Source organism: Pseudopipra pipra, chromosome 5 (genome assembly GCF_036250125.1).
Source record: "Pseudopipra pipra isolate bDixPip1 chromosome 5, bDixPip1.hap1, whole genome shotgun sequence".
Lineage (NCBI taxonomy): Eukaryota > Metazoa > Chordata > Aves > Passeriformes > Pipridae > Pseudopipra > Pseudopipra pipra.
Genome location: NC_087553.1, coordinates 15,376,454 through 15,403,600, shown reverse-complemented (window position 1 = coordinate 15,403,600; position 27,147 = coordinate 15,376,454). Strand labels below are relative to the sequence as shown.

At 46.1% G+C, this 27,147-nt stretch overlaps 1 protein-coding gene across 1 annotated transcript; it reads left to right on the top strand.

The window, feature by feature from the left end:
* The first annotated feature begins 10,037 nt into the window (after window positions 1–10,037).
* On the top strand, window positions 10,038–26,699 carry SINHCAF (SIN3-HDAC complex associated factor). The gene is made up of 6 exons (XM_064654644.1): window positions 10,038–10,138; window positions 20,488–20,635; window positions 22,294–22,393; window positions 23,329–23,455; window positions 24,891–25,041; window positions 25,910–26,699. The coding sequence occupies exons 2-6, from the start codon at window positions 20,508–20,510 to the stop codon at window positions 26,070–26,072; spliced, it is 669 nt and encodes a 222-aa protein (XP_064510714.1). The 5' UTR covers window positions 10,038–10,138; window positions 20,488–20,507; the 3' UTR covers window positions 26,073–26,699.
* The last annotated feature ends 448 nt before the right edge of the window (window positions 26,700–27,147 follow it).

The window sequence follows — 27,147 nt, the reverse complement described above, 5'->3', positions numbered from 1 at the left end:
TTAGCACAGACATACATGGTGTGATATACGCAGTGAAACAAGATTTTTCCAAGGGCATTCTGTTCTTAGCACAAGCAGCAAGGAAGTAGGAAGATGAAACATTAAACACATCAAAGCAGGTGAAAAAAGTTTTGATGAGACAAGAGAGTGTTCTTAAATCTCTGGCTAAATGTGCAATGCATGTTCAATAGCAGATCTGCTGTAATGTAAAAGAAAGGCACAAAACGTGATTGTGAAGCCAGGAAAAAAGTTCAGTCCAATATAAGGACACACAGCTCCTGTGTATTCTCATTTATATCAAAACCCAGGTGTGTTTTGTACAAGCACAAAATGAACCTTTGGTGCAAAAGCAAGTGAATGAAACTCCTTGGTTGTTCTTTGCACCTGATAAAGATGTTTCAGAACAGGCCTGATATAATTCTTCTCCAGTTGTGACAATGCCAGACTAGCTTGAAAGGATTTGATCTGACTTCTGAGCACTCTAATCTGAGTCTATCAAACCTTTAAAAGATAAATAAATTAAGAACTCTGGGATTACGAGAGCATGTAAAGCCCTGTGAACATTCTAGCCTTGCTGAGCTGAACAGCATCAGCAATCCTAAACCCCTGTTTCTTAGAAGGAAATTGCAGAAACGTTTAGAGAAGTGCTTCTGTTTTCATGCAGAAACAAAACCTCAGCTGAGATCAATAGGGTTGCCAGCCCTGAGGCGGCTTGTGTGGCAGCACGGATGAGGCCAGGGCTGGTGGAGAGTCTAGGTTCACAGGCAGCCAGCCAGTGCTATTCCACAAAATTTTTAAAGTGAGAAAGGGAAGGGAAAAGGAAAAAATGCCAGGAGAGTGGGCCAAACACTGGTGCTCACTCCCTGCTGCTGTGCTGGAGCATGAGTCAGATACCTGGGTGAAAGCAGAGGCAGCTGGAGGAGGAGCAGCAGCATGGCAGAGACCACACCAGCACATCAGCAGTGGTGGTGCTGGCCCCTGTGAGGAGGAGGTAGGAGGAGAGAGCTGGAGGGAGGATGTATCTTTATATTTTTTCCTAACAGCTGAGCAGGGGAATGACATGTAAGTGAAACCCTTGAAATGCAGAGATAAAACCAGACTTAAAAGTCCACGAAGACAACAGGTGACTAAGCACAAATCTGGTGACTTTTGGCTCAATAACATAGTCCAGATCTGTTCTTTACTGAAAGGCCTGTGTCAAAATCCTTCAGTAGAGATGGGGTTATGTTTGTTTTGGTTTTTTTTAAGCTGGACACAATGATGCAGTTTACTTTCCCAGGACAGGAGACTCCACTCTGCTTCAGACACCATGTGTGGCTCTTTTGACAGCTGTGTGGAATGGATGCTGTCACTTACTTGATGACTCCTTTGGAAGATGTTTTATTGTAAGATCATTTTATGGTACATGTACTTTGCAATTGGTTATAGCTGAGTACTATTTCTAATTTTCCTGTGACTCGTTATTATGGGCATTATTTGTGCTACCTCAGAGAGAAACAGGAGTTTTCTAGCAACAGGTTATTGACTGACCTTAAAGAAGTTGGGTGCTCCCATTTCCTTTATATGGAGAGGGAAACACCAGGACCACACCTAGAATATAGGTGAGTTTTAGGAGCCCTCAGTGCCAAAAGAGAACTAGCAGTGAAGGGAACTTGTCGTGTTTCTTGAAGAGATTTATAGATGTTTTCAAGTTTGAAGCAGCTGTCACCCATCAGACTAACCACTTAGGAGGGCTTCCAGACTGATGGTAACAGGTTGCACTCCATCAACTCAGCCTGAATTTCTATGAGGAATGTAGTTAAGATGCCATAGCCAGCTACTCTCAGTGGTTTTGCAAGGACTGTACGTGAATTTCACACAGGCAGATGACGTGTTTTACTCCTGTCTACCTACCATGGCAGCCTTGGTGAATGGAAAATGAATAACTGCTACCACAAGAGTTGCCTGGAAACGGTCCTGTATCATTCAGAGTATGACTTGCCTGAAGCATGACTGCATGTACCTGTTGGGGGGGAGTCTGAGTCTTTCTCTGTGCATTTAAAGCACTAAAAACATGTGGAGCAGGAAGTGGTGATGACAGCAGATTATATAAACCCAGCAGGGAGGCGTGCTGTTGCAGAGCAGAAGCTGGCCAGCATGAAGATGCACCAAAATATCTGGAAGGCAAAAAGTTGTGGAGGCCTCGCTGCACCCTGCTGTCCCCCAGAAGCTGGGATGGGTGTAAGAGCCAGCACAGGAGCATCACAGCCTTAAGGCAAGGAATGTTGAGAGTCTGGGACCATGAACATGAGTGGGGACTCTCATGGCACAGAGATTAAAAACCAAGGCAGTATTTACCAGACCTAAAAGTCTGTTATTATGTTCAGGGGGATCCATGCAGAAGGCTTGAAGGAAAGTGGACTATGGCACGGACCTGTTTCAGAGTCAGTCCCCATGAAGCTGAGTTACTGGCATGCTGTGCCTCCACAAGGTTCACACCTGTCTAGGGATAGGTAAAAAGGTGACACTGATTTAAGCAGACTCTTGAGTTTATCCGTCGGTATCTGTCCCCCAAGCCTCCCAGCACACCCTCAAAACATTTTTTCCATGCTCCAGTCAGCATCTACATGCTGACTCAGTGTAAGGAGCATGCTGGAAGCCCATTTGCCACAGCTTATAAAAGAGGTTTTAAAGGGCTGCTGCTGCCTTAAAGAGTGGCACTAACAAAACACCCCCTGTTTTGCAGGGTCGTATGAATGACTACTTATTCTAATTTACAGCAGGATGTGTTTTATAAGAGGGTAAACTTGGCCCGACTATTTAAGTGAGAAGCATTTGAATGCTTACACACACACATACCCAACTAGGAAAGACCTTCACAGCTCACACACAGTCTGCTTGATGGGCACCACCATCCTTGCTCCTGAGGGTTTCAGCTGAGCCACTCCCCCTGCCTTCTTGGTGTGGCTAAATGTGTTGGGTCTCTCTGTTCTGAAACAGCTTGAGGATCTAGAAGTAGAGGGAAGGCCAGGCTGGTCAGACCTGCAGTCTGGGTCTGTCTGGGGCCATGGCTGGTACTAGATGGCACAGAGAAAAGTGCCTGAAACCTTGAACTGTTTTGCTCACCATTCAGCAGTTGGCCCAAGCAGGAGGGATTTAGCCCTTGTTCAGACTTTTCTCTTTTTTCTTATATGGCAAGAATGGGATGTTCATGATTCCCCATTCGACTCTGAGTACAAGTACTGAGCCCTGGCATTTACAGGGCAAAGAAGGATTAGCACAAAAGGTTACTTCCAGAGCTACCCAGTTTTCTTTCTTCCTACAAGATAACTTTTCTCCTACAGATAACAAATCAACCAGTAAATATTGCTCTTGCTTTTGAAACCTTGTGTTAGGACTGGTTCAGCCACTGCTAAGGGTAGTTATCCTGACAAGAAGAGTCAGTCAGTTCAGCTGTGGATAGAGATTTGTTTTGACAGCATGCTGAAAATAGCTTCTCAGAAACCACACTGCTAGTTGGTTTTAGGAAAGCCAGTTTTTGAAGTGTTTCTGGCCAGCTTGTTACTCTGTAAATAGCTATCACTTGTTTAGCTGTTTTTCAAGAAATGCCCACGCTTCAAGGACAGTACCATCCTACGACACCTCCTCACAGCCTGGTCATCCTTGCAGGATGGTCTTATTCAGTGTCCCCAGGAGCCCAACCTGGGGATTGCTCAAGGAGCCACCCTAGACATGCTCACCTGCCATGCTGTGAGGAGAGTGGGCTCCCTGCGCTTCCCATGTGCTTCAGGGCACTACTGCCTGGCTGAACCCCCAGCCTGCTCAGGTAAGCTCAGTCCCAGCTGGAGTATCCTTCCTCCCACAGCTCCTAATCAGCCACAACCTCTCACAACTAAACCCAGTTACATCCCAGTGACTGAAAAAGAAAACCCAACTGTGGCTCTAACCAAAGACACTTCTTTGGAAGCTAAAATGTATGTGGTATAGGAGTCCTAAACTTTCCTGATTCAAAAGCTGCCCTCTCCTTTCTTAGAGGCTTCATATGCTTTTCCTGGGGATGGAAATAAGTTGCAAAATGCCTCCTCTGGCCCTGCAGGGTTGTGCTCTCTCACATCTCTTCTTTTCTATACTCACATGGTTCTAGTGTCCTTGGTGGTCTCTTCATCACAGGGTCAGTGAGGGCAGAGGAGCTTTCCCGCTGGCCCTGAGATGTCTATCAGATCACTCTGTGCCTGTGCAGCACCGGGCTCATGCTGCACACTGGCTCTGTGGCTCAGGCTCTGCCACTTCTGCCCTGCAGGCAGCATCTGGGTCCCCTGACTTCTCTGCATGCTGTAATTTGCAATATGAACGAGTAGTTAGACCTGAGGGAAGTCACTATGGTCAGACATGTGCCCTGGTTTGGGTTTATTTAAGTCTCTTCCATCACTCTGTAGAGTTAATTCCTGACTATGAACATCCATTATGGGACCCAACTTGCTTTTGGGGATCTCCAGGATCAACATCTGCTCAAATTTTGCCTGAAGCTTCCCCATCCTGCCTCTGCCTCCCTCTATCTACATGTGAAGTGAGTGAATACTTCCTCCTGGAAAGTCTTTCACCTTCCCTTATCTTCTTTTTGTTTTCAGAATGGGATGTCTCTGCCCTGAGGAGGGGAGATATATCCTGCTGCCTCCTCCCTTTGTGCTGCACTCTTCCTGATGGCCCTTTTCCTCTACCTGCCCTTGGCTTGTTTTTCAGAGGATATTAAGTGTCAAATTTGGTTGATTTGTTGCAGTCCAATTAGCTGACTCAATCCAATTAAGCTATCTGAAGTTATCTCTGTAATGTGGTGGCTTTGTTAGTCAACTCCATTCCCTCCTACCCCTGCAAAAATTTTTGCCTCCAGCTCCCCCCTCCAGATTTTGGAGGTAGATTTCCACTTGGTTCTTGGCTGCTTGATCAAAGCTTGTGATTGAGACTGCAGGTTCTGCATATTTCCTTCAAGGACCATCTCCTCCTACTGCCTCCTTTCCCTGGTTAGCCAGGTCTGCCCCCAGCTCTTCTTCCTCACCAGAAGACTTGGAAGTACTCTGTCTGTCTCTGGCAGCTTGGCAAAAAGGTCAGCAAAGTGCTATCCCCTCGTGAGACCTGTTCGTTGTACACATCCTCTGCCTTGCTTTGACTGAGTAAAAACTGCCCACAGAGAAGTATGCTTTCTCCCTAGTTTGTTTGGCTCCCTGTAGTCAAAATCTGAAATTTTGTCACCTCCATGAAGTGCCTTTCTCCTTTGCTAGGGCTATCTCTCCCTCTTTTTTTTTTCTTTTCTTTTTTTTTTTTTTTTTTTTTTTGGGAGGGTATGTAGCTTTTTTCCCCCTGAAAAAAGGGAACTTTGTTTTGTCTTCTGGTACTGTAGATTACAAAGTGATGTCACTGAGGACAAACCTTTCCAAAGAAGGAATGGGTGATGCTTTAGCCTGGAAAGATAGTGCCTCAAGTTGCTTGTTTTTATTTAGCAGAGTTCTAGGTATGAGCCTAGAGGACCTACACCTGTAAGAAAATCCTTCCTGGCAGCTCCCACTAGGAGTCCTGTTGCCCCCCATGTTGAACGTGCTGGCTGCTCCCAGGAGAGGATATCAGGCATCAGGACATGACCTCTTTTCTGAAACATGACAAAAATCAATTTGCTTCCCTAGGTGTTGCCATTCCCAGGCATCCCTGTTTACCTACTTGATTCCTGTTGAGAAAGAGGTCAAGAGAAAAAGCCTGTCACACTGAGGTATTGCTTTCTAGGCACTATGGATGCTGTCCCAGCTACCTACCCTTGCTTTTCATTTTCTCCCAGCCACCTATGTCTGTGTTCAGGGCCATGGAGTGGTAAATAGGGTTAAGGAGATGGATTCACTTTGTTGGGAGTCCTAGGTTCAGTAGGAAACTTCAAAGAGCTAATTCTGTCCCTTAAATGATTTCACCTGAGACTGGGCCTACACAACACTCTCCAAAGGAGTTACTAACTTTCTCTTCCCCAAAGACTACTCTGAAATCATCAGTACAAAATATGGAACTTCTCTCCATGCTGTTGGGAAAGATGGGGCTCTTGATTCAGAGGAGAGATCTCTTTTGGGTTTCCAAACACTTGGTCTCTGTTTTCAGAACTGTCCCAAATGACAGGAGGAGGGGGGTAACTTTCTTGACAGGAAACAGCCTGGCAGGCAGAGAGGACTGATCTTCTTAATGGTGTCTTCAAATCGCCTTATATAAATCCCCATAGAATAGTCTTACTGGCTTTAATAGGTATGGAAGCAAAGAAATGAGCAGCACTTGAGAAGCTGCATTAAAGGTGTTTAAGCAGTAATAGAAAATGGTCATTTTGCAATAGAATTTGAGCAATTCTTAGGAATTTAAGAGAATTATCTTCCTCTTAAGGAATTTGAAATGTCAATTAAAAATGCTTCAGAAAGCATCTGTTAAGCCCTGATGGATTTCTTAGGCTGGGCTATAAATGATCTGCCTTATTCCTAGGAGTAAACCAGTTCAGGGTCCTGTCTCTCTGAGCCACATAAGTTGAGTACTTCATTCTGGCAGCATGAATATCATAGTATCAATTTCTATTATCATCAAACTTTGCTGTCATTGTTTGTAGCCATCTGTTATTTGGGCTAAAACATAAAACGGAGGGGGAAATCACATTTCTTTATTAGCTTGTTTAGTTTAAACTACCAGTTATGGGAGCATTTGCACCTTCAAAAAATTAACATCCTGTTACTCATATGAGCAACTGGTGCAAGTTGGAGCTAAAGAATGGATCTGTCAACGATATCTCCCTCTAAAATTTTACTTCTTGGCAAAATCTTATTTACAACTCTAAGTCAGTCAACACTTTTTTTTTTTTTTCTTTTTCCTGAAAGAACTCCTGGTAATTTTTTCAAAATCCTTCGGCCAGGCATATAGCCAATAAAGCAAATTTTCAGATTACTGAAGTTATAAAAAATATTTTACAGTGAAATCTCAAAGCAGGAACAGCTGCCTGGGTTTGATCTTGACAGCTGCTCTTCTCCTCACAACAAGCAGCCTATTTGTGTTTACTTATTCATTAATATTGAAAAATAACACAATAGGATCAGATGTCCTTGCTGGCAAATGCCCTACTTTTCCTCTATGTTAGCATCTCTGCCTCAGCACTGATGATACATGTATGTTTTATCTTTAAAACCCCCTCATGTTTAGCTTTATTATGACACCATTTAAATAATTTAGCTTCCTAGATAAAATAATTAAGAGCCCATGCAGGAAAGGTACCAGTTTAACTGGAACACAGAACGGTCCCATTAGTTTTCCAGAGACCACACACACTCTTAAAGTAAATATTTTTTAGAACTGATCTAGATGAGAAGAAATTCCCTGGACTAAAGCTCATATTCCAGGTCACCTGGGATCTCCATGAAATCCCATATTCCTCCTTTATACCATGCTCTGAGTGGAAAGAAAGATGCTTAATTTTTTAAAACAGAGCCTTGTCAAATGAGACTTTACCCATAGTGTAAAGGTGCACATGTGGTTTCTGCATTTTCCAAATAAAACTCCCTAGGCTTGGAGTTTAATAGTCCCAAGTTTGGAGCTATTTTTCATCACCCTCTATCCACACAGCAGCAAGGTCAGACATGGTGTCCCTCTGATGGTGTGGGGAGCACAAGTGGCCTGCTCAAGGGCAGGGGGCTAGAGGGACCTTGGTGAAAGCTCATTAGCTATTTAAGTGCCTTTTATTTATTTGCAAGCCAGCTACCAGCCAAAAATGAGAACTCAACCCACTGTTGAGTTACAGGGCAGCCCTGAAATGTCCCCGGCAAACACTTCAAGGAGACTGAAGATGTTTCAGAAATGAAGGGTTTGACCATGTTGTTCATCTATCTGTTGCCATTTGGCCTTCTGTGGACAGAAGCTGTTTTCCTCTGAGGCCAGGGGCGGTCGAGCTGCTCACAGGCCGGAGCAACACAGTGTTGGGAAACTCAGATCTTCCCCAGGTTTCAGCAACAACTGCGTTCATGAAAGTCAGAGTGTAAGGGCATAAAGCTGTGAAATAAATCTCCGAGCAGTTGTCCTGGCCCTGGTTTGCTTGCAGTGAGAGCCCACCCTGAGCTGTTCCATGGATGTTCAGCACGGTGATGACAAGGGCAGCAATTGATTGGCAGTGAGAGATCAGCTTTGTTCCACTGGGTGCTGAAAGGCAGCTTGATACCTATGAGAATTCTCCTTGAAAATGCCGTTTCATCCTCATTTGGGGATTTAAATGCCATACTAGATGGCACTGGACTAAAAGGAATGTCACTAAGGGGCCCTGAGAAGTATGGAGAACAAAAAAATGGGGAAACAATGAGAGAAAATCTGGGAGAATCACTCCCTCAAACCAAAAAGAAAGAAGCAGATAAACCCAGACATGTTATGTGCAAACAAAAGTTGTCAAAAGCACTGGAAGAGTTCCCTAGACTAGTTGAAACCAGGACAATTATAGATGTATTTTGGGAAAATATTCAGCATTTGCTACACAAGTTGAATGTGATTTGGTTTAGCTGCATCTGGAAGGAAGCACTGGTACCAAAGGCAGCACACTATTATCATTCAAAAAAAACCAAAAAAAAAACCAAACAAAAATTCACATAATAACCTGGAGACTTCCCTGGGAGACATCCTCTCACACTGTGTGCCCAAACTGTCTGGTTTTGCAGCATGGAGGAAGGAGATGGTGTAGAATTACCAGGTATTTACACACAAGTGGAGAAGATGTGAGATGCTCAGACGAAGGTAAGGAAAAGTGGCCTGTCCTGCTCTCCTGAAAATTCCTGGAGGTTAGCTAGTGCTGCTGCTGGAAGAAGAATCGTTTCAGCAGTTCGTGAGTTGCTAAATCTGTGCCTAAATCAGGATTAGACTTTTGAAAAGGTCACTCGCAGGATAAAAGAAATTGTTATAGAAATATAGAAATGGCATTATTTTAGTATTTTAGAATATTCAGCAACAACTGCACACTGTGCCTGAGCTGCTGTTCATTCAGTAGGAAAGTTTTAAACACTTTGAAAGAAGGCATTCCATCTTCGGGCTTGATTTGAGTGTCAGCCCGGGAGGGAGTAGCTTGCAACTTTATTGCAGTTATCGGCTGTAATGGTGCTAAGTCATAACTCCTTAGGTGTTACCCTGTATATCACATGCTAATCCGTCTGACACAGTTTTTAAAGGAAACCTATTTCAACACAGCCCGCCCGCCGCCTCGTGAAGCAGCTCTTCCAAAACCGCACAAAAGAGCGTGAACCGATTTTTTTTTTTTTTTTTTTCTAATTCGCTCATTCTGACGCCGCGGGAAAAAATTACATAAGGCGCCGATGACGACTTTTAAAGCGCTTTAAAAAAAATGAACCCATCGCGGCGAAAAAAAAAATAAAAAAAAAATTAAAAAAAACCCCAAACCTCTCAAGATCAGAAAAAAAAAACCCCAACAATAAAAAAACCCGAAACAAAACAAAAATTAAAAAAAAAAAAAAAAAAAAACAAAAAACAATCAAACAACAACAACAAAAAATAAAACCAAAAAAAACAACAAAACACAGCTTTGCTTCTTTCTCCCGGGGGCCGTGACGCTCCGCCCGAGGGGTTCAGGGCCGGTGTCCCCCCTCTGCGGAGAGGCGCCGACGGCCGCTCCATGCTGCGGGGACGGGGCGCACCGCGCTCGGGGGAGCGGCGTGTCACGGCGGCGGTGGCTGCGGTGCCGTGTTGTGTTGGTGTTGTGTTGTACCGCGCTGTTTCGCGGGATGCAGCGCTCCGGGGCCGCGGGAGGGGCGGGAGGCAGGTGCGGGGGGGGGGGGGAGGGGGGGGGCGTGAAGTCACCTCCGCCCGTCCCCGCGGGCCCCGCCCCCTCCCGCGCTTCCCGCGCGGCCCTTTCTCCCTTAAAAGGACAACGGGGCGCGCGCAGCCGGAGGGGGCTCGATTGAGCACAATGGGGCCGTGGGAACGGCGCCTGCGCAGAGCGGCGAGGGGGCGGGGCGGCCAGGGGAGAGTGGGCGGGAGGGGTGGGGGGGGCTCGCGCGCGCGCGCCCGCCCGCGCCCGGCGGCAGAGCGCGGGGAGCCGGGAGCGCGCGCAGCGGCGGGAGCGCCGCGCACCGCACGGGTGTGTGTTGGTGGGCGCAGCGCGGCGGTGAGTGACTGCTTTCCCTTGGCTCCTTGGTGGGGAGGGAGGGAGGAAAAGTACAGGCGAGAGAGGACGGCGGGTTTAAACTTTCAGCTTTTGGGGTTTTGGGGGGTTTATTATTTTTCGTTGTTGTTGTTGGGATTTCTTTTTTTTTTTCTTCTTTTTTTCTTTTTTTTTTTTTTAAATCCAACAGCCGGTGGTTTCTGTTCCACACAAGTTTTACTGTCTCGGAGCGTGTCTGCAGTTTCTGCAGCGGCAAAAAGACTTTGCCGCCTTGAAACTGTTTGACACGCGTGGCTTCTGCGCGCGGCGTTTCTCCCCTTTCTTTTTCATCTATTAGTGGAGTTTTAAATGAGGTGCGGGCGGGTAGAAACGCCCCCCGCATTGTTGCAGACCCATCCCGATAACTCTTGACTTGTCCTCCCCACCCCAAAGTACAGTTAAAGCCTTTAGGGGGAACGAGTAGCCGGTTTCCTGCGATTTAACTTCGAAAGCGGTCCCAAGATGCGGAGCGGGTGGGGAAAACTGGGCTGCCTGGCGATGACGGGTTGCACGGCGCCTTTCCCGGGCCGCGGCTGCCCATCCTCGCCACGCGGACGGCGTGTCCCCGCCGGCCGTGCCTGCCCGGTGCGGAGCGGGTGCCGCAGGTGCGGCCCCGGGTGCGCCCCGCAGCGCACACCTGTAGCGCCGGCGAGCACAACTTGGTGCCAGCGGCGCGCTGGAGGGGAGGGGGTGCCCGCCATCCCTCCCTCTCTCCCTCAGCGTGTTTCACGGCGGGGAGAGGCGGCAGCTGCTTTTCTGTTATCGCTACTACTCGCGGAGGGGTCGGAGTGTGTGCACGCCCCGAGACGGGGCAAAACGCGTGTCCGTGGGCTGGTGTGCGACACGTGCTGTCGGTCGCACAGGTCGCGGCGTGGGGCCTCTCCCCCTCCTGCCCCCGGCCCGGTGCGCGGCGTTGCCGGCATGGGGAGGACGGTGTGGCGGGCGGCGATGGCGTCCTGCCGTTCCCGCAGCCCAGCGCCGCTGCAAGTCGCTCCGGTCCCCGCCGGCGTGTGCTTGTGCCCGGCGCCAACAAGTTTTAACTCCCGGCTCCGGGAGGCGTTTGTGCGGAGCGGGAGCGGGGCGGGCGGCGTGCCCCCGGCGCGGCACGTAGGCAGCGCCCGGCTGCAGGGAAAACAAAGGGCTCGCATGTGCTGCGGGCGGCGCGGCTCCCGGCGCGCCGGGGGACAGCGCTCGGCCGGGGCGGGGGGGAGTGGGGGCTCGGCCCTGGCGTGTGGGGGGCGTCGGTTGGGGTGACACTTGTTCCGCGCGGGATAGTGTTTTTTAGGGGGCTGGCTGCCGTTTTTGGAGGAGTTTGGAAGGGCGGTGAAACTTTGGATGCGCCCGCGCTCCCCGTGTCACCGCCGCGCCGCGCGCACGGCGCCGGGGCGGGCGGGGGAGCCCCGCCGGCCGCCCCGGGGCTGCCGCGGGGTCGGGGGTCCGGGGGAGGGTCCGTGCGGCCCCCGCCGCGGCGTGACCGCGTTGCTGGGAGGTCTGCGACGGCCCTTTGAAGTGAAACTGTTGCCATGTTTGAATTACGTCAGGGCCGAGCCATGAGGAACCGGCGCGGGGCGGAGGACGGGGGGGGGCGGACGGGACCGGGGAGGGGGGCGGTGGCCGTCACCTCGCCGGGACGGGGGTCCCGTTGCTCGGCGGTGCGGCTGGATCCGCGCTTCCCGCCGCTCCTCCCGGTGCCGGATGGGGCGCCTGCACCGAGACCGCGTGGTGGGGCGGCGTTTGCAGCGCGGGGGCCGCCTCGGAGCGCCCACCTTCGCGCTCGGGGCTTTCCTCCCCGGCGCGCCGCCTTCCCCTTCCTGCGCTCTTCTCGTTTATTTTTAATTTTTATTCGTCTTTCGGCGAGTTGAACGCTTGGCAGCCCCGAGGAGGGAGGGAGGGAGGGGAGGCGCGGCCACCCCCGTGTGCGCTCCCCCGGCTCCACCTGACCGGCGGGGCCGCCCGCGAAAGTAGGTCGTTCGCCCCGGGGGGGTCTTTGTTCCCGCTCCGGCCCCGGCCCCAGCCCCGCCGGCGATAACGTGGGGGAGCGGGGCCGTGCCCGGGGCCGGCGCTTTCCCCGCGCCACGCGGTGCCCGGCGGAAAGCGGCGGGAGCGGCGCGACCGGGCTCTGCCTTTTCGGGCATCTCTTACTCGCTATTGTTTTGTTTTTGTTTCAAACTTGCGGTGTTTTGCGCCGGGGAAGTTCTCCCAGTCGCGCTCTCCCTTTCGTGAGGTAAAAGTTGCCGACTCGTCTCGTACATCCATATCGTGAAGGGGATTTAAAGGGACCTGCCAAACCTGTTGTTTACTCGGGCCGTCCCTTAACGCAGCGACCTGGGCTGAATCCCGCCTGCCCCGGGGCTCCCCCAGTGGCTCTTTCCTGGCGGGAACGGCCCCGGTTCGTACTATAAAGAGCCTTGTCTGCTGACGGCCTGTCCTTCCGACCCAAGTTATTTAATAATCATTACAATTGCAAAAAAGTTTGGAGCTGCGCTGTGGCTGTGCAGGCAGCTGGCGCAGGATGCTGTCCCCCAACCTGGCGCTGTGCGCCTGGAACACGTGTCTCTCTGGGCTCAAGGCCGGGCCCTGCCACCATCCCCTCGTGGCTGGGGAGTGGGGAGGAGAAGGCCCAGCGTCCTGAATTGAGCCCAGAACTGCAATAGCATTGCACTTGGGGTGGAGACCGAGTAACGTGCTTGAGCGTGACCAGTGATGCTCTTTTTCATTTTGAGTTTTAATTCGGCGCTTAGGAAGGTGGCAGTTTGATGGCCATGGAGACAACTCTTTAACTCATTGATAAGGCATGCCAGGAGAGCAGTGCTTCCTCAGCAAACTCCTTCACTACTGTGTGTGTACTTACAGAGGTGAGACAGTTTCTGTCAGCCACCTGCTGGGTGTGTGCACCTCTTTCCAGTCTGGACACAGACAGTTTCACAGTGTAGTTTACAGCTTTTTTTAAATAAAGACAACAAGATCGCACGAACTCTGCACCATAGGGACAGACAGTGAACTGGAAACCTTTCTGCTGACACCAGTGGACACTGACCTCCTTTGGCACGCAGGTAAATTCTAGGTTTCTTGGGATCTGTGGTATGTGGTAAAGAATCAGCAAGTAGCAAGTCGGAATTTTCAAACACACCCACAGGCATGCAGCATCCAGCTCCCACTGAAAGTAGGTGGGATTGAGTGCCAGTGCCTCTGGGAAAAATTCCTCCTCACTTCATTCTCTAAAAGAAGCTAATTGCCTTTGTGATTAGTCTTCCTTTAAGAAGAAAATATCACTGACTTCTTAGTAGTTAAAAGAGATGATAAATTCACAGATGTTAAAAATAAAGTTAAAACTGTAATGGTTTGTTGTCTTACTCGTGCTGAACAGCTCTTTCTCTGTTACCAAACTCTGTTTTGCATTGATTCTTAACACCTGATGCTTTGTACCTCTTCCTTAACTAGATGAACAACAGACACATGTTTCTACTTGACAATCAGCTTCACACTTGCACCCCTTGTAGCACTTACATTTTAACACAAAAAAGAAGCCAGGGAACTGGGGCTTGAAAATTGAGTGGTTATGCAGAATGCATGAGCAGGACTCCATTTCACAACTTAAGCCTTTGCCATTTTAGAATGTGCTCAGTCCAAAGTCCAAGTGGAATTATCAGTAATATTACTTAACGAAATGAAAATGTATCCTTTTTAATGAAGTCACTTCAGCTGTTCTGCCAAATAATTACTACACCTTCTGTTCAAATCCCCATCTAGGTATGTTACCCTCTTTAAAAACAAACAAACAAACAAAAAACCCCAGCCAAAAAACACAAACCAAAACTGTTCAGTGTCTCATGATCACAAGTGTCTGTGATGCTTTTTCAGTAGCAGGTGATCGCAAACAGCATCATAACAGCTGTGGTGACTGCTTTCAGATAAGCATCGCAGACTGAACTCCAGCGCTTGTTTGAGAACATCCCAGGTTCTCCTTGTTGGGCTCGTGCTCAGACTGAGCATGATGTTAGTTATGCAACAGGGAGCAGGGGGAGTCATCTTTCAAGATGGAATGTCTGCAGGTGGGGCAGGTTAGGGGTTTTTTTTTTCTTTTTAACCCCTATGCAAATCTTACTGATTACTGTTTTCATGCTTTGGCCTATCTCTTCTGCAGGACTAACCACATGACAGTTTAGAGGAACACCCAAGTGACTTAGCCCTTCAATTTTGTAGTTTAAGTGGGCTAGGAATTTACTTCCCAGTGAAGATCAACAGGTAACTAGGCTCCTTTGTGACTTAATTGCTTCTGAAAACTTAACTCAGAACAGCTTGTGACCCAGCCAGGATGCTGTGAATGCTCAAACACGGGAAAGAAATGTCCAATTTGATTTTTGGTACGTGGTTAGTATTTGCTGCCAGTTGCATCTGGTGTGCTAAGATTTTACTGCAGCTCTGAGCACACGACAGTAGCTGTGGACAACTACCAGCAAAAGAGTGAGTTACTTATTTTGGCAGAGAAAAGATTCCTGAAATGTACTTTTGAGTTTTGCTGGTTTTGCTCAGTACATCAAGTGACAACTCCACAGTATGCTGTTATATTCAGATGTGTCCTAGGCTGTAATGGCCAAATACAGCTTTCCTCCAAGTAAAGTTGTTTTGGGCGGAGAGAGGAAGGAAAGTGGAGGGAAAATCTGAGGATATAGGAGGCCAGAAGAGTGTACAGTATGCACAATTCTAGGTTATGGGTGTTGGAAACTAGTCATTCTGTTTTGAGCTATAAGGACAGATGACTGAGTAAAAGAAATGTTGCTGCAGATAATGAAATTGCATTTTCAGATGACCCCAATTAGATTGGTCTCTTATGTCCTTGGAGCATTCCGGCTTTGTGCACGTTAAAGTGGTTTTTGGGGGGTCCCATTTTAACTTCTGTTCCAAGGGGTTTTTTTGCAGCGTGTAAACTCATGGTGGAGGTATGTTTACGTTGAGTCTCTGATATAGATCAGCTCCTCTGTTGATGTACAGTTTTCTGTCCTACAGTTGATTTTCAGTAGAGCTATTGCAGTTTATTTCAGCAGAGGGACAGGCCCAAGAATTTATTGCGAGAAACAACTCTGCTCCTGGCGCCTTAGACAGCTCTGGAAGCATTTTTCGTGTGTGTGCATGTGCCTGGGTGTATGCACTTGCAGATGCAAAAGGCAGAGCATGTATATTCTTTCTATATTAAGGCATCTGTTTCCTTCCCTTTAAAAGAAAAAAAAAATCATACCATTTTGGCTATGTTTCTTAGTTCCAATGAAATGCTATAGAGACAACAATTGTGAGATTTTTACTGACAGGAACCGGCTGCATCAACATATGTAGACTAGATCATATTTTTTGTAGACCAACTTGAGGGAGGCTGTGCCAAGGCTGTTTTGTACACATAAAGGCAAATCAAATTGTTCTCCTCTTCTCTGTCAATGTACTGGCAGTTTTGGATTGTACAAAGGGTGAATGATCCAGGGTCAGAATGAAGAAATAGGAAGAGAGGAAGGTATTGAGTAGTTGGACTGGCATCCCTCTGCTCTCCCATAACTCCAGGGAATGTTTCTCTTTCATCTTTGCAAGAAGCAGGTGAGCACATTCATTCCAACTGGCCTGATAATTGTGTTACAAAGGGAGACATGCCTGCCTTCTAGGAATTCCATCCTTTCTGTTATAAAAGGTTTTCATTCTTCTTGGGTGATCAGAAAGAATGCAGAAGGAATCTGGAAAAGCAAATGGAAGTGGCTCAGCTTACTTTAAAATCTAAGAGTTCAGAAGTTCTTCCATAAATTGAAAACTTAATGAGCATCTAAAGCAATGCCTCCTTCTAATTTAGATCATCAAATTAAATTTTGCAAAGAAAACTAAGCACTAAGTTCTAGTCCTGACAGGCAACAAAAGCATGAAACTATTTTCACACATGTAGTGATGCATGCTGCTTTGTACCAACCTTTCACAAAGGTAATAAGCAGGGTGTGGGGATTCTTTTATTTCCCACTTACTTTATTGTTCTCTTCCTAACTCCAGATTTTTTTGCAAGACAAGTTTCTGGTTTTGATGCTGCTTTTCCAAAAGCGAGAGGGTAGAATAATGGAGAGAGGTTTTTCCTGGAATCTTTTCTGAATCCATTCAAGTTGCTAAAGCAGTTGTGTAAAGCAGAACTTGAGGGAGTAGGAACTTCTGCAGGGAGAAGCTGCAGAGGGGGAGACCAGGGAGGAGGAAGAGGAGAAACACTTTTCCCCTGACTTGGGGGAATACAGCTTCCCTGCTACAGGTAAAATACAGGTAAATCTCCGTTTCTGTAGAATGACAGATACACTCCACTGGGATTTCTGATTCATTGCTGGTGAGCTGTCCCTTTCGCTTCTGCGCAAGTGCTCATTTAAAAAATGTCATATATATTTTAATAACATGCTTAAATTTGGCAAATAATAACAAGCTTAAGTAACATTAATAATGTGCTTAGATTTGGCAAAATTATGTTGTGTAATTCTTTCTAATTTCTATGCAAGTTACTTACTTCCTACTTGCCATCTTTTTATCTGTCCCAGATTTCACATGGTTAAAATACCACAGCTAAGATTCAGGTGTTAGGGTAGCTGGCAGTCTAACTCCCTGGTTCTAATTTGAGATCTAAATTGCAAAGCTTTCAAGTTAAAACCTTTCAAAGGGCACAGTCATATGTACTTCTAAGTGCATATTAGCTATTAAGCTCTCCAGCTGACAGAATATTTAGTGTATAATGGTCAAATGGCAACTGTTTAGGATTAAATGTGTGACTGAACTGACGCCTTCCATTTATAACTGCACTTCAACGCAGTTGTCAGAGAAATCTGTTTAACTTGTGGTTTTGCTACTAGCTCTTCCCCATTCAGGCATGATGTATGGTAATACTGTTGCTGACCATTCATCAAGTGGGAAACAGATGGCACTAGTTTCCCTTCTATTGAAGGATGGTGTTGAAAGGCCGCTCCTGTGAGAATGGCAGCAATGATGCAAAACAAAATATTTTCAGAATATGTGTTTGATGCCAGGCTTTGCCAGAACATTAATACATCTTGTTCTACTGTGGTGTAAATACCAGCTGGTGACAGAGATCATCTTATCAGCGTCTGGATTTCTGGAAGAATCTGGGTTAGAAAGTAAATCTCGTTGTTGATGTTGATACGAGTTCTGTGCTTGCCATGCAGCAGTCAAGATGTACTTGCTGCATAAGTTTTGCAGCATTGATGAACCTTGTGTCTGCAATCGGTCTTGGACTTTCTAAATAAAAGTATCAGACCATGGATTTAACATTGGGGTGGTCAAACAATATCTAAAATTGCTGTTTGGAAGTGCAAAATTCCCAGGTGAGTATACTGTTGGATCTCCAGAAGCTTGTTAAAGTGTTCATAATAGAGTGTCTCTTGGAGAAGCACATCAGATGCTAAGAAACAAAATACATACTTCTGAGTGTTTGCCTAGACACTCTGTTGTGTATTTGCCTTCACAGGGCAGGGATACTGACCTGATTGGGTTGTGCTTTAGTTTGCTACGTGTCCCTGAAGACACACCCAGCAGAACCTGAGGTTAGTAACCATCCCTCAGTGAGCCCATTCAGCGGGTCATGGACTGCGTGCCTGCTGCCACCCGCACTGGATACTGTACCTGCTCACGGCTTCCAGGCCACTGCTGTGCTAGTGCAGGGAGTGGTGTATCTTCTAAAAAGCCTGGCAGAGTTTGGGGTGACTTTGCTGGGTATTTGCACAAGTCATCTTTGGGAGAACATAGCCCTAGGTGAGCATGGTGCAAATGTGAAGAAAGGAATACAGCACTTCAAACGTGTGGTAGACAGCATGAGGTGGGATGGGGGGAAGGAGACACCTATCCCCTCCATCTCTCTCCTAAGCATGGAGGATCTCCTTGGCATTCAGCTTGCACTAGTCCCTTGCCATTAACAGGCTTTGCAAAAAGTCAAGACAAGCCTTGTGGGGAGTTGACTGATGTCTTTCTAAGTGTTTTTGCAGTGGTAATTGCAAGGAGACTCAACCTCCGTGGGCACCAAGTGGTCTCGTGTGTGCTATACCGAAATGTAAACATATATGCCCTCAGCTGGATATGGGTTCCTTAATGGATTTTGTGTAAGAGTATTAACCAAAAATATTGGATACAGTTTTTGCTTTTCTCTTATTCTCAGCAGCTTGGGAAACTGTGTGTTTATTTTGCAGTACTGCTGTGCTCTTGATCTTCCCCTCTGGGGTTGGTGTGGGGGATGTATTTTCACCTCTGTGTGTGAAAGACTGTGCTAGACCTGGGTGGTTTGCTAGCTTTTGCTGTGGTCCCACAAAAATGCACAGGATCTCTTTTCCTTGCACAAAATCTCTCTGTCAGTAAGGTAAGCACAGTGCTACATACAGTTGTTTTGTGGAAGCATGTTTTTGACCTCACCTGAACCTGCTTTTCAAATTATTTTATTGCCATAATGATGTGGCAAGTCTTGGCAGTGTAGACTGAAGATTTGAGATTAATGTTCTGTCCCACTGGAAGATATTAGAATTACACTCCTTACCTTCCTGCAGGTGGAAGATTTGGAGACAGATGACTATGCCACATACATTAACCAGTAACCCAGGTTGGGTTGCTGGGACTTGGCAGTCCTTGGGACTGGGAAGTGACTGGGACTTCCCTCTCACTAGACTAGCCCACAAGTGATGGAGATGCTGCTTTCCCAAAAGTCCTGCCTGAGCTACGGGGTCTTTCAGTAGCATTTGTGGGAAGGCCAGTTAGTTTTCTGGTAGTTTCTACGAATATATAATGACTTGGTCTTTTGTTAAGGGAAGAGGGGGAAATGTGTTATTTGCAGGGCTCCATCCAATTTTAATTTTTTAAAAGCAGAAGTCCTCAGCAGTGGGAACCTGTTCTCACGGAGCTTCCTGCAGCCAGTGGCCTGTCCCCTTCTGAGCAGATAGTGTGTGATAAGCAGCAGGGGTGGCTGCTCACTCCCTGCAGCAGGTGGTTGAGGCAAACCTTGCACCAGGGTCTGTTCAAAAGAGAACTTCTTGGAACAGTCCTTGCCTGTGTTATGAGGCAGAGGCTGTGTGGCCTGTGAGGACTTGCTGTGTGTCCAGGCCCAGTGCCAGAAAAGCACCAGCTTTGCTCAGTTGTTGGTTTGGTTTTTTGAAGTGCTGTGGGAACTGTGTTTGCTCTGACAGCTTCTCATGCCCTGTCAGACTGTGCCTTACAGGAATCTGCATTGGGGAGTAGCTGGCACCAGGGGAGAACTTGTTTGGTGGTGGGGACATCATGTGTTGAAAGGGTCTGTGTCGTGGTGACTGCAGTAAATCCACTTGTGAGTGACTTGAAAAGTTTCTGCCTGGAAAACAGCCTCACTGTATAATACCTGCTCTGATAGCAAATCCTAGCTTAGGAAAAGAATAGGCAGACCTGTGAGAGCAGGATGGCATTTTTGGCCTTCTGTGTTGGTGCTGAGTTTGCAGAGCTGGTGGTGAAAAAATTCCCTGTAATTGGAGTTCCAGTGTTATTGGCAGCAATGTGTTGGTAGGCACATGCTGAGATGTGCCCCAGGGTCCTGCTCCCTGGCCCTTTTCTAGCTAGGTTTGCTTCCCATGGAAAGCAGGGTGGGGAAGGCAGGAGGGCGAGAACGGAGCATGTGCTGACATGGATCTGGGATGTGGCTGGGATGCTCACCCAGGCCTGAGAACAGAGCACTTCTCCTTGGTCCTGCAGCGCAGACATGGCCACTGAGGGCTGGGTGGGACTCCACCCTGCTGTTTTTAGAGTGGCTTTTCAGGTATGTCTGCCCTACAGCCTCGAGGTATGACTGCAGCTCATTTAAAATGACTCCTACTCACTTTCAGCAAGGTTTGGCAGGGCTGTTTCCAACCAACACCGGTGGTGGTGACAGGGTAGTACCAGTGACCTGGAGTTCAGCTGCCAGCTCCTTATCCAGGGGCTCAGGCAGATTCACATGGCCTGTCCTGCAGCCTGTTTTACCACATACATAGAGCTTTCATTAGCCAAGTCAGCTGCATTCACACCTCTGGGTTGTGCTGTTCTGGATGTGCCCTTAGAGTAGATTTGTGCAGTAAATGAGGTTGTTACGAGTCCTGCTGGGTATTGCTTAATATTCCAGCTGTTAATTACATAATTTTTTAAACAAGTGCATTCTAGATGCCTCTGCTCTACTGAGGCAACATGGCATAAAAAAAATGGTGCCCCACTCTAGCAGTTTCCCATCTGAATTATAGTTTACCTTTGCCCAGGTTTTTCTTTCGGTATCTACAGTGATAAGTAACACCAGTTTCTCTTTGTTTTCACAGGGCACTGCTGGGAGGAAAAGATGTTTGGCTTTCACAAACCGAAGATGTATCGCAGTATAGAGGGCTGCTGTATTTGCAGAGCTAAGTCTTCCAGTTCCCGTTTCACTGACAGCAAACGTTATGAAAAGGATTTCCAGAATTGTTTTGGGTAAGATTCTTTCTTTAGTCGACGTCGTGGTCAGTTGTGACATTGATCTCCAGGCCTCCAACCTGGTGTGCTGTCCTTCTTGCTCTGTAAGACCGAAAGATTAGGTTAGCAGAGGTGAGTGGTGGGAAAAGGCTGCCTGTGGCTTCCTCACAGCTTTCCTGAGCAGACAAGGAGGGGCTGGATCCTCTGCTGCTGTGTACAGTACCATTTGAGTTTTGGTCTGCTGTCACTGCCCATGGAGAGCTGTTAATTCCTAACAGCAAAGTTTTGGGCTCATGCCTCACCCAGCTCACAGCACATGCAGGGATTTAAACCCCTCTCAAACTGTGCATTTTCCACTTGTTCCACAGAGGTGTAAATACCTACACAAAATTATGAACTGTACAGGTCCATGGAGGCTCTCTGTGGCTCTGAAGATTCAAGAGTGTTAGATAAAACTTGAGAAGTATTTAGAAGTTTCAGCAGTGTTTATGTGAAGTACTTGTTATGGATATTGGTGTCTTTGTTCAAATAGGACATGTCAACCTGTAATTAAAACTTCTCATTGGAAACCCCTTCTAATGGAAAAAATGAGCGTCAAGTAATTAGCTTTCAAATTAGGTAATGTTGCTTGAAAGCACTGGTAATAAAACTATAAATGTGAGTGATTTCTTGTGCCAATTACTGTGACCTTTTAATTTTTTTTAAATACTTTCAAAGAGCTTTGAAATTATGTATAAATATTTCCCTCTTCCCCTCTTTTTCTAGAAACACTACTTTCATGTACAACTTTATAGTGCTTTGTATTTACCAGGGATTTTCGTACATCAGTCTGGTGGTGACAGTTTTCCTTATCATATTTCTTGACTACTGTCCTTGGCAGTCAAAGACTGTGTGAAGATACATTGCTTTTTTTTTTTGGTTGTTAACTGCAGTAAAGCAGCTTGCAGTGTACCAGGGCCATTGGTCTCATGCTTTCTGTTTGCCAAGGTAAAAATGCAGTCTTAACACTGAGCAAACACCTAAGCCTGCCCCATTCATCTGTAAATCTTCAAAGTCTTCCTATTTAAATAGCTGAAAAATTCTACAAGGTTACCCCTTTATATTTCTTTTAGCATGGATTAGCAGTAGAGATGATTCCTGAAGAAAGCTTGTTAAAGGGAGCGAGTATTGCTGTCATTCCAGTGACTGCTGTTTCTGAAACCTTATCCTGTGCTTATGTGGGAGTGTGTTAGGTGGTATTTGTTACTCATCCTTGAAGCTCTGTGAGAAAGTTAAGACCTGAGTAAGCTGTTCATGTTTGTTCCCAAATGTACGTTTGAAGAACATGATTATTCCTCCTTCTCCAATCAAACTAACAAGCCCACTGGAACTGTGTGTTGTTTTCTGGTTTTGGGGGGAAAACACCCCAGAACCTGAAGGTGACAGGACTGCTGTTTTCAGTGCCCCTCTGGAGGCAGATTATGACACCTTTTATTTCTGTGTGGAATAGTGCTTTTTGAAAGTGAGACCTGGTCTTTAAATGGCACTGCTTGAGCACCCCAGATGACTTGTAATGCCCGAAAAACAGAGCTTCAGAACTCCTCTTATTCGTCAGTTTTTATGCTGCTTGCTGTTATCAAGTGGGGGTATGCTTTTATTAACTGTAGTTAAGTGATTTTTCCTTTTGTTTTTACCAGGCTCCATGAGGCCCGTTCAGGAGATATTTGCAATGCCTGTGTTCTTTTGGTGAAAAGATGGAAAAAATTACCAGCAGGATCCAAAAAAAACTGGAATCACGTTAGTAATCTATTTCTCTTCATTCCCCAAACCAACTCTTTCTAGAGAGGGGAGGTGCTGGCAAAGATTTGGGGTTTGCTGTTTCCCCACTCTTCCCACTCTCTTCCCACTCTCAGCATCTCTAAATCCTTCCTGGAGTATTTCCTATTATGTGGCTCTTACCTGCCTTCGTTTGGCTTATGTGCAAATGGTGATTAATCAAGCCCGAGATGGAGTCACAGACTGACTTACCTTGTAATTCCTTGTTTTCACAAGCTCATAGCTTTGTCCAAAAGTCTCTTATGACACTCAAAACATTTCAAATTTGGCCTCTATCCAAAACGGGTTGCTTTTTCTTTTTCCAAGCAAGTGACTTGCTTCAGCAGCACATAAATCAATGTCATTTAACCAGATAATTACAATTACTAATATCTCGCAGCAATTCCCACTCATATTCTGGTTTGATACACCTAATTCAATTTGGGCCTAGGGCTGGGAAGATGATCAGGATTCCTTGTGTATGTAATAATCTTTATCCAGGAAGCCTTGATGGTAATGGGAGCCAGAACTATAGCTATCACTACAACTAGCTTTGCTCAGAGGTTAAATTTATGATTAAAAAACCAAAAAGTGCAGGGCAAATGCTTGGCAGACACTCCTAACTGTACCTGTATTAGTTTAAACAACTGTTATGGGCTAAACTGAATTTGTCAAAAATGGTGAGTCGGCAAAAGTTGAACTAAATGTGCTTTTAAAACTAGTTTTTGCGTTTCCCTACAGGCTCAGCTTCTTACAACCCAGATTTAAATAAAACATAAGAGTGTCACTGCACAGAACTGCCTTGGATTAACTAAATTGGTTTTGAGCACCTTCAGCTAAGTCAGTACAGGTGCCTTGACTGGGGCAGTATCTGGGCATGATGCAAAAGTGTTAGGCATGCATTTTCTGTGTTCTAGGTGGTAGATGCCAGGGCTGGACCCAGTCTTAAAACAACATTGAAACCAAAGAAAATGAAAACTCTGTCTGGAAGCAGAATAAAGAGCAATCAAATCAGCAAACTGCAAAAGGAATTCAAGCGGCACAGTAAGTGGATCCAGAGAGATTTTGGCAATAAACTTTAGCCTCCCCTCACATAGCTTACAGTTAGCTGGCCAAGTTGAATCACCATCTAGATTTGACTGTACGCTCACACATTTGGGCGCTGCCTGTTTTCACAACCTCTTGTTCTCTTGGACCTTGGAGAGGGGGTGGAATGAGGAGGAAGAACGTGTGTGCAGAGTGGGCTGCAAGACAGAGGTGGGGAAGTGGCAAGGGGGGAGTGTGGAGCCTGGCTTGAAAGAGTGGGCAGTTGTAGCTTATGTCCAACACTTAAATGACATGTCTCTAAAAAGAACGTCTTGAGCAAGATCCTCTTTGAAACTGAAGCTGGAAGAGGCTTCCCCCTGCTCTCAGTAATGTGCTATGGCCATTTTTCAGCTCTCTTTTCCCAAGAAGATTTCAATCTTTTTTTTGCATATATGTTTTCAACCCAGGCTTTGTATTTAGCCTAGACTTCCCCTCGCCCACCCCTAATTTCAATTCTTACCATGTTTCCTTATACCTTCCTCTGCTGGTCTCAGTGATTTCTTTCCAGTAGAACATGGACTATTCAAATGGATTTGGATTCATAGCTTTCCAACAAAGCCATCTGCCAGTTATATTCTAAATATATGTTGGTCCTTTAGGGTTTTTTTGTAAAGCAAACCTCCTAACTTCTTAACTGTTGCTGACTTGGTCTTCTCTCTCTTTCAATTATCTTACCTGACTTGAAGGAGAAGTCTCCAAAGAATCAGTAAAGGTCCTGACCCAAAGAGCTTGTATCTCCTCATTCAATGTGCTGTAGTTAATCTAGTTGTGTTACTGTATCTGCTAGAGATGACAGCTGAAAGGTAGGCGAGTAGACACTCTGTTAAGGTGTGTGTCTGCACAGAGTCCATAGTTTGCAGTCTTGATCCACCAAAAGATCAATACTACCTAATGCATGATGAGAATATATATGTATATATATATATATAAATACAAACACACACACATATAATGCACTAGAGAGAAGAGCTTTACAAGACTTTACCTGAACAGGTGAGAAAGAAGATTTACAGTAAGAGAGAAAGGTTACTAGGTATGAAGAGCAGATCCCATTGTCTTGAGGGATCTTCAGTGATTCCAGAGCAGGCCTGCATGGGCTATGTTTGAGAGCCAGGAACTGGAGCCTGATCCTGAACCTCTTTCCAATCTCTCACGTGCAAGGACCCCCTCCAGTTCCAAGGTCTGCTTTGGAAATGCTGACAGGTCGTCTCTGTATTGAAACCTGGTGGTGGGGGCAAGTTAAAAAAATGGGTTGTCATTGTTGGGTTTTTCTTGTTAATTAAAAAAACTCTGTTTCTCTGTTCCCAGTCCATGTATGACCTTTTACAAGCCAGGAAGGGGCTAAGTCATTGGATGCATGTCCTCATTGGGGCATTTATTCTTTCCCCTGCAGATTCTGATGCCCACAGCACAACTTCGAGTGCCTCCCCGGCTCAGTCGCCCTGTTACAGTAACCAGTCCGACGATGGCTCTGACACAGAGATGAGCGCTGGGTCCAGCAGAACACCAGTGTTCTCCTTTTTAGATCTCACTTATTGGAAAAGGTAAAAAGGTGCACTCTGTGCAGGTGCTGACTAACGTCACATGCACACTGCTTGGTTCTGCTTCTTCAGGAGTTTGTTGCTGCTGAACTATTTTTGGTTTAAGGATATAATTTAAGTCACAGAGCACTAGACAATACCTGACTGTCTTTCTATGGGAAGAAATGCCATATACTTGAGACATTTTCCCCTATCTCCTTCCAGTTTCTTAAATACTAATGCAGTTGCTGGAAAATATTTTTACTGGTTTGGGGAGCAACAGATAATATTCCTGTCTGTCATTATCTTTTCTTAAAACTATGCCCAGTAGATGTGATGTGTTGCCAAATACAAGAGTGTTCTCAGCTTGCCAGCAAACATAGCATTTGATTGGGTTGACCTGTGATGGTATTCATTTGGAAAAAAACAATAAATCCTGGAGTGGGAGGAAAACCACAAGGTTTTCTGGGAGCTGACGAGCTTGTTATCTTTTATTGCATGTTGTGACACAGTAATCCCTTGTTTAGCTAATTGCTCCATTGAAATTGTTGTGACTTTGCTGCCTCCTCTCAAATAATGTTTGCAAGTGCATTGTAGCCAAGGTTAGTTCAGCCCAGATAGTTGTGTATCTGAAACTTCTCTGGGAAGCAAAGTGGGAGACTTAGTTTTGCAGAGATATGTTTGGATTTTTTCTCCATATTTTTGTTTATTCCCCAAAGCAGTGTTGTGGATTTAGACACAGACTTGTTTTCTCTTTATGAGCAGCCTTTTTGCCCCTATCCTCTGAGCTGGAGGCTCAGTAGTGTCTGGGGTCAGACTTATTTTTTGCATGTTTGTAAATTCTGTATATTCTAAACACACAAACTATCTGTCTCCCTGCCATTTCTTCCAGGCAAAAGGTCTGCTGTGGAATTATTTACAAAGGTCGTTTTGGGGAAGTCCTCATAGACACTCATCTCTTCAAACCTTGCTGTAGCAATAAAAAGTCTGCCACTGAAAAGCCAGAACAAGAAGGACCACAGTCTCCAGCAATCTCCACCCAAGAGGAATGGTGACTTCCTTGGATAGCTGCAGAAGGTTACACAGATCCTCTTATTCTCCGGAAAAATACTAGAAAAGTGACTCTTCACTTTGAACACCTGCTATGCTGCCAAAAGACTATTCCCTAGAACTGTTTTGGGTTTTACTGCTACAATTCCACAAACTCTGAAGCCAGTTTGTATCCTTTCAGAAAGACTGTACATAATATTTAAGATGCTATGGAACACTTGGCAAAGCTGAATGCTGCTGCAAGGTTGTCTAATCTTCCCCCCACACTCACTTCACAAGTGAACATGAGGATGGGGGTTTGTATATTAAAGTATATGTAGTTCATGTTTCTGTAATTGAAAGAAGCAGTGGTTGTAAGGTTTTTTTTTTCTTTAAAAGTTGGTTGGTAAACTCCCTTAAATCCCTAAGAAAATATTTCATTCTTAGACATGTATGAGTCAATAAGATGAACTAATACATAGAAATGTTATAAGTCACCTCTCTAGTTATATAAATATATATTTTTAAAGGTGTGGAGATTTCACCCTGTACTACTGACGTAACAAAGACAAATATTTCATCCCTCCCTTGTGACACAGACTGGTAAACTGCAGACATCTCTACGATGAGTGGTAGCTTGCTGAGAAGGCCTCTAACATACAGTCCTCCTCAGAAGAGGTGGGAGAACTCTCCACCTTAGCTGAGGAGGAACATAGCAAAATGGGAGGTTACTTTGTTTTAAGCCATCAGCAGACACCCTGGGCATGGTGTAGTAACCAGCTGGTGGTGAGAGATGGACCAAGAAACATCCTGATGCCCAAGTTAGGTGTAAGGGATGGCCAAAACTGAGTAACTGCTCTCAGTTGGCCCAGTGCAGCTGCACTGTGACCACAAACAAAACTCCTGCTGATTTTGGACCTGACATAGAACCAAACCCCCTTGCTAAGCAAATCAGGCTCTGGTCCAGGGACATAATCTGATTGCAGCCTGGGGTCTGGATTCACAGTTGCTGTTTTGAAACCCTTCCCCTGCAGTGCTTCTCTGTGTTTGGGTTTTGTTTTTTCTGTTTGTTTGTTTAAGCAACTGCCAGATCAACGCTTT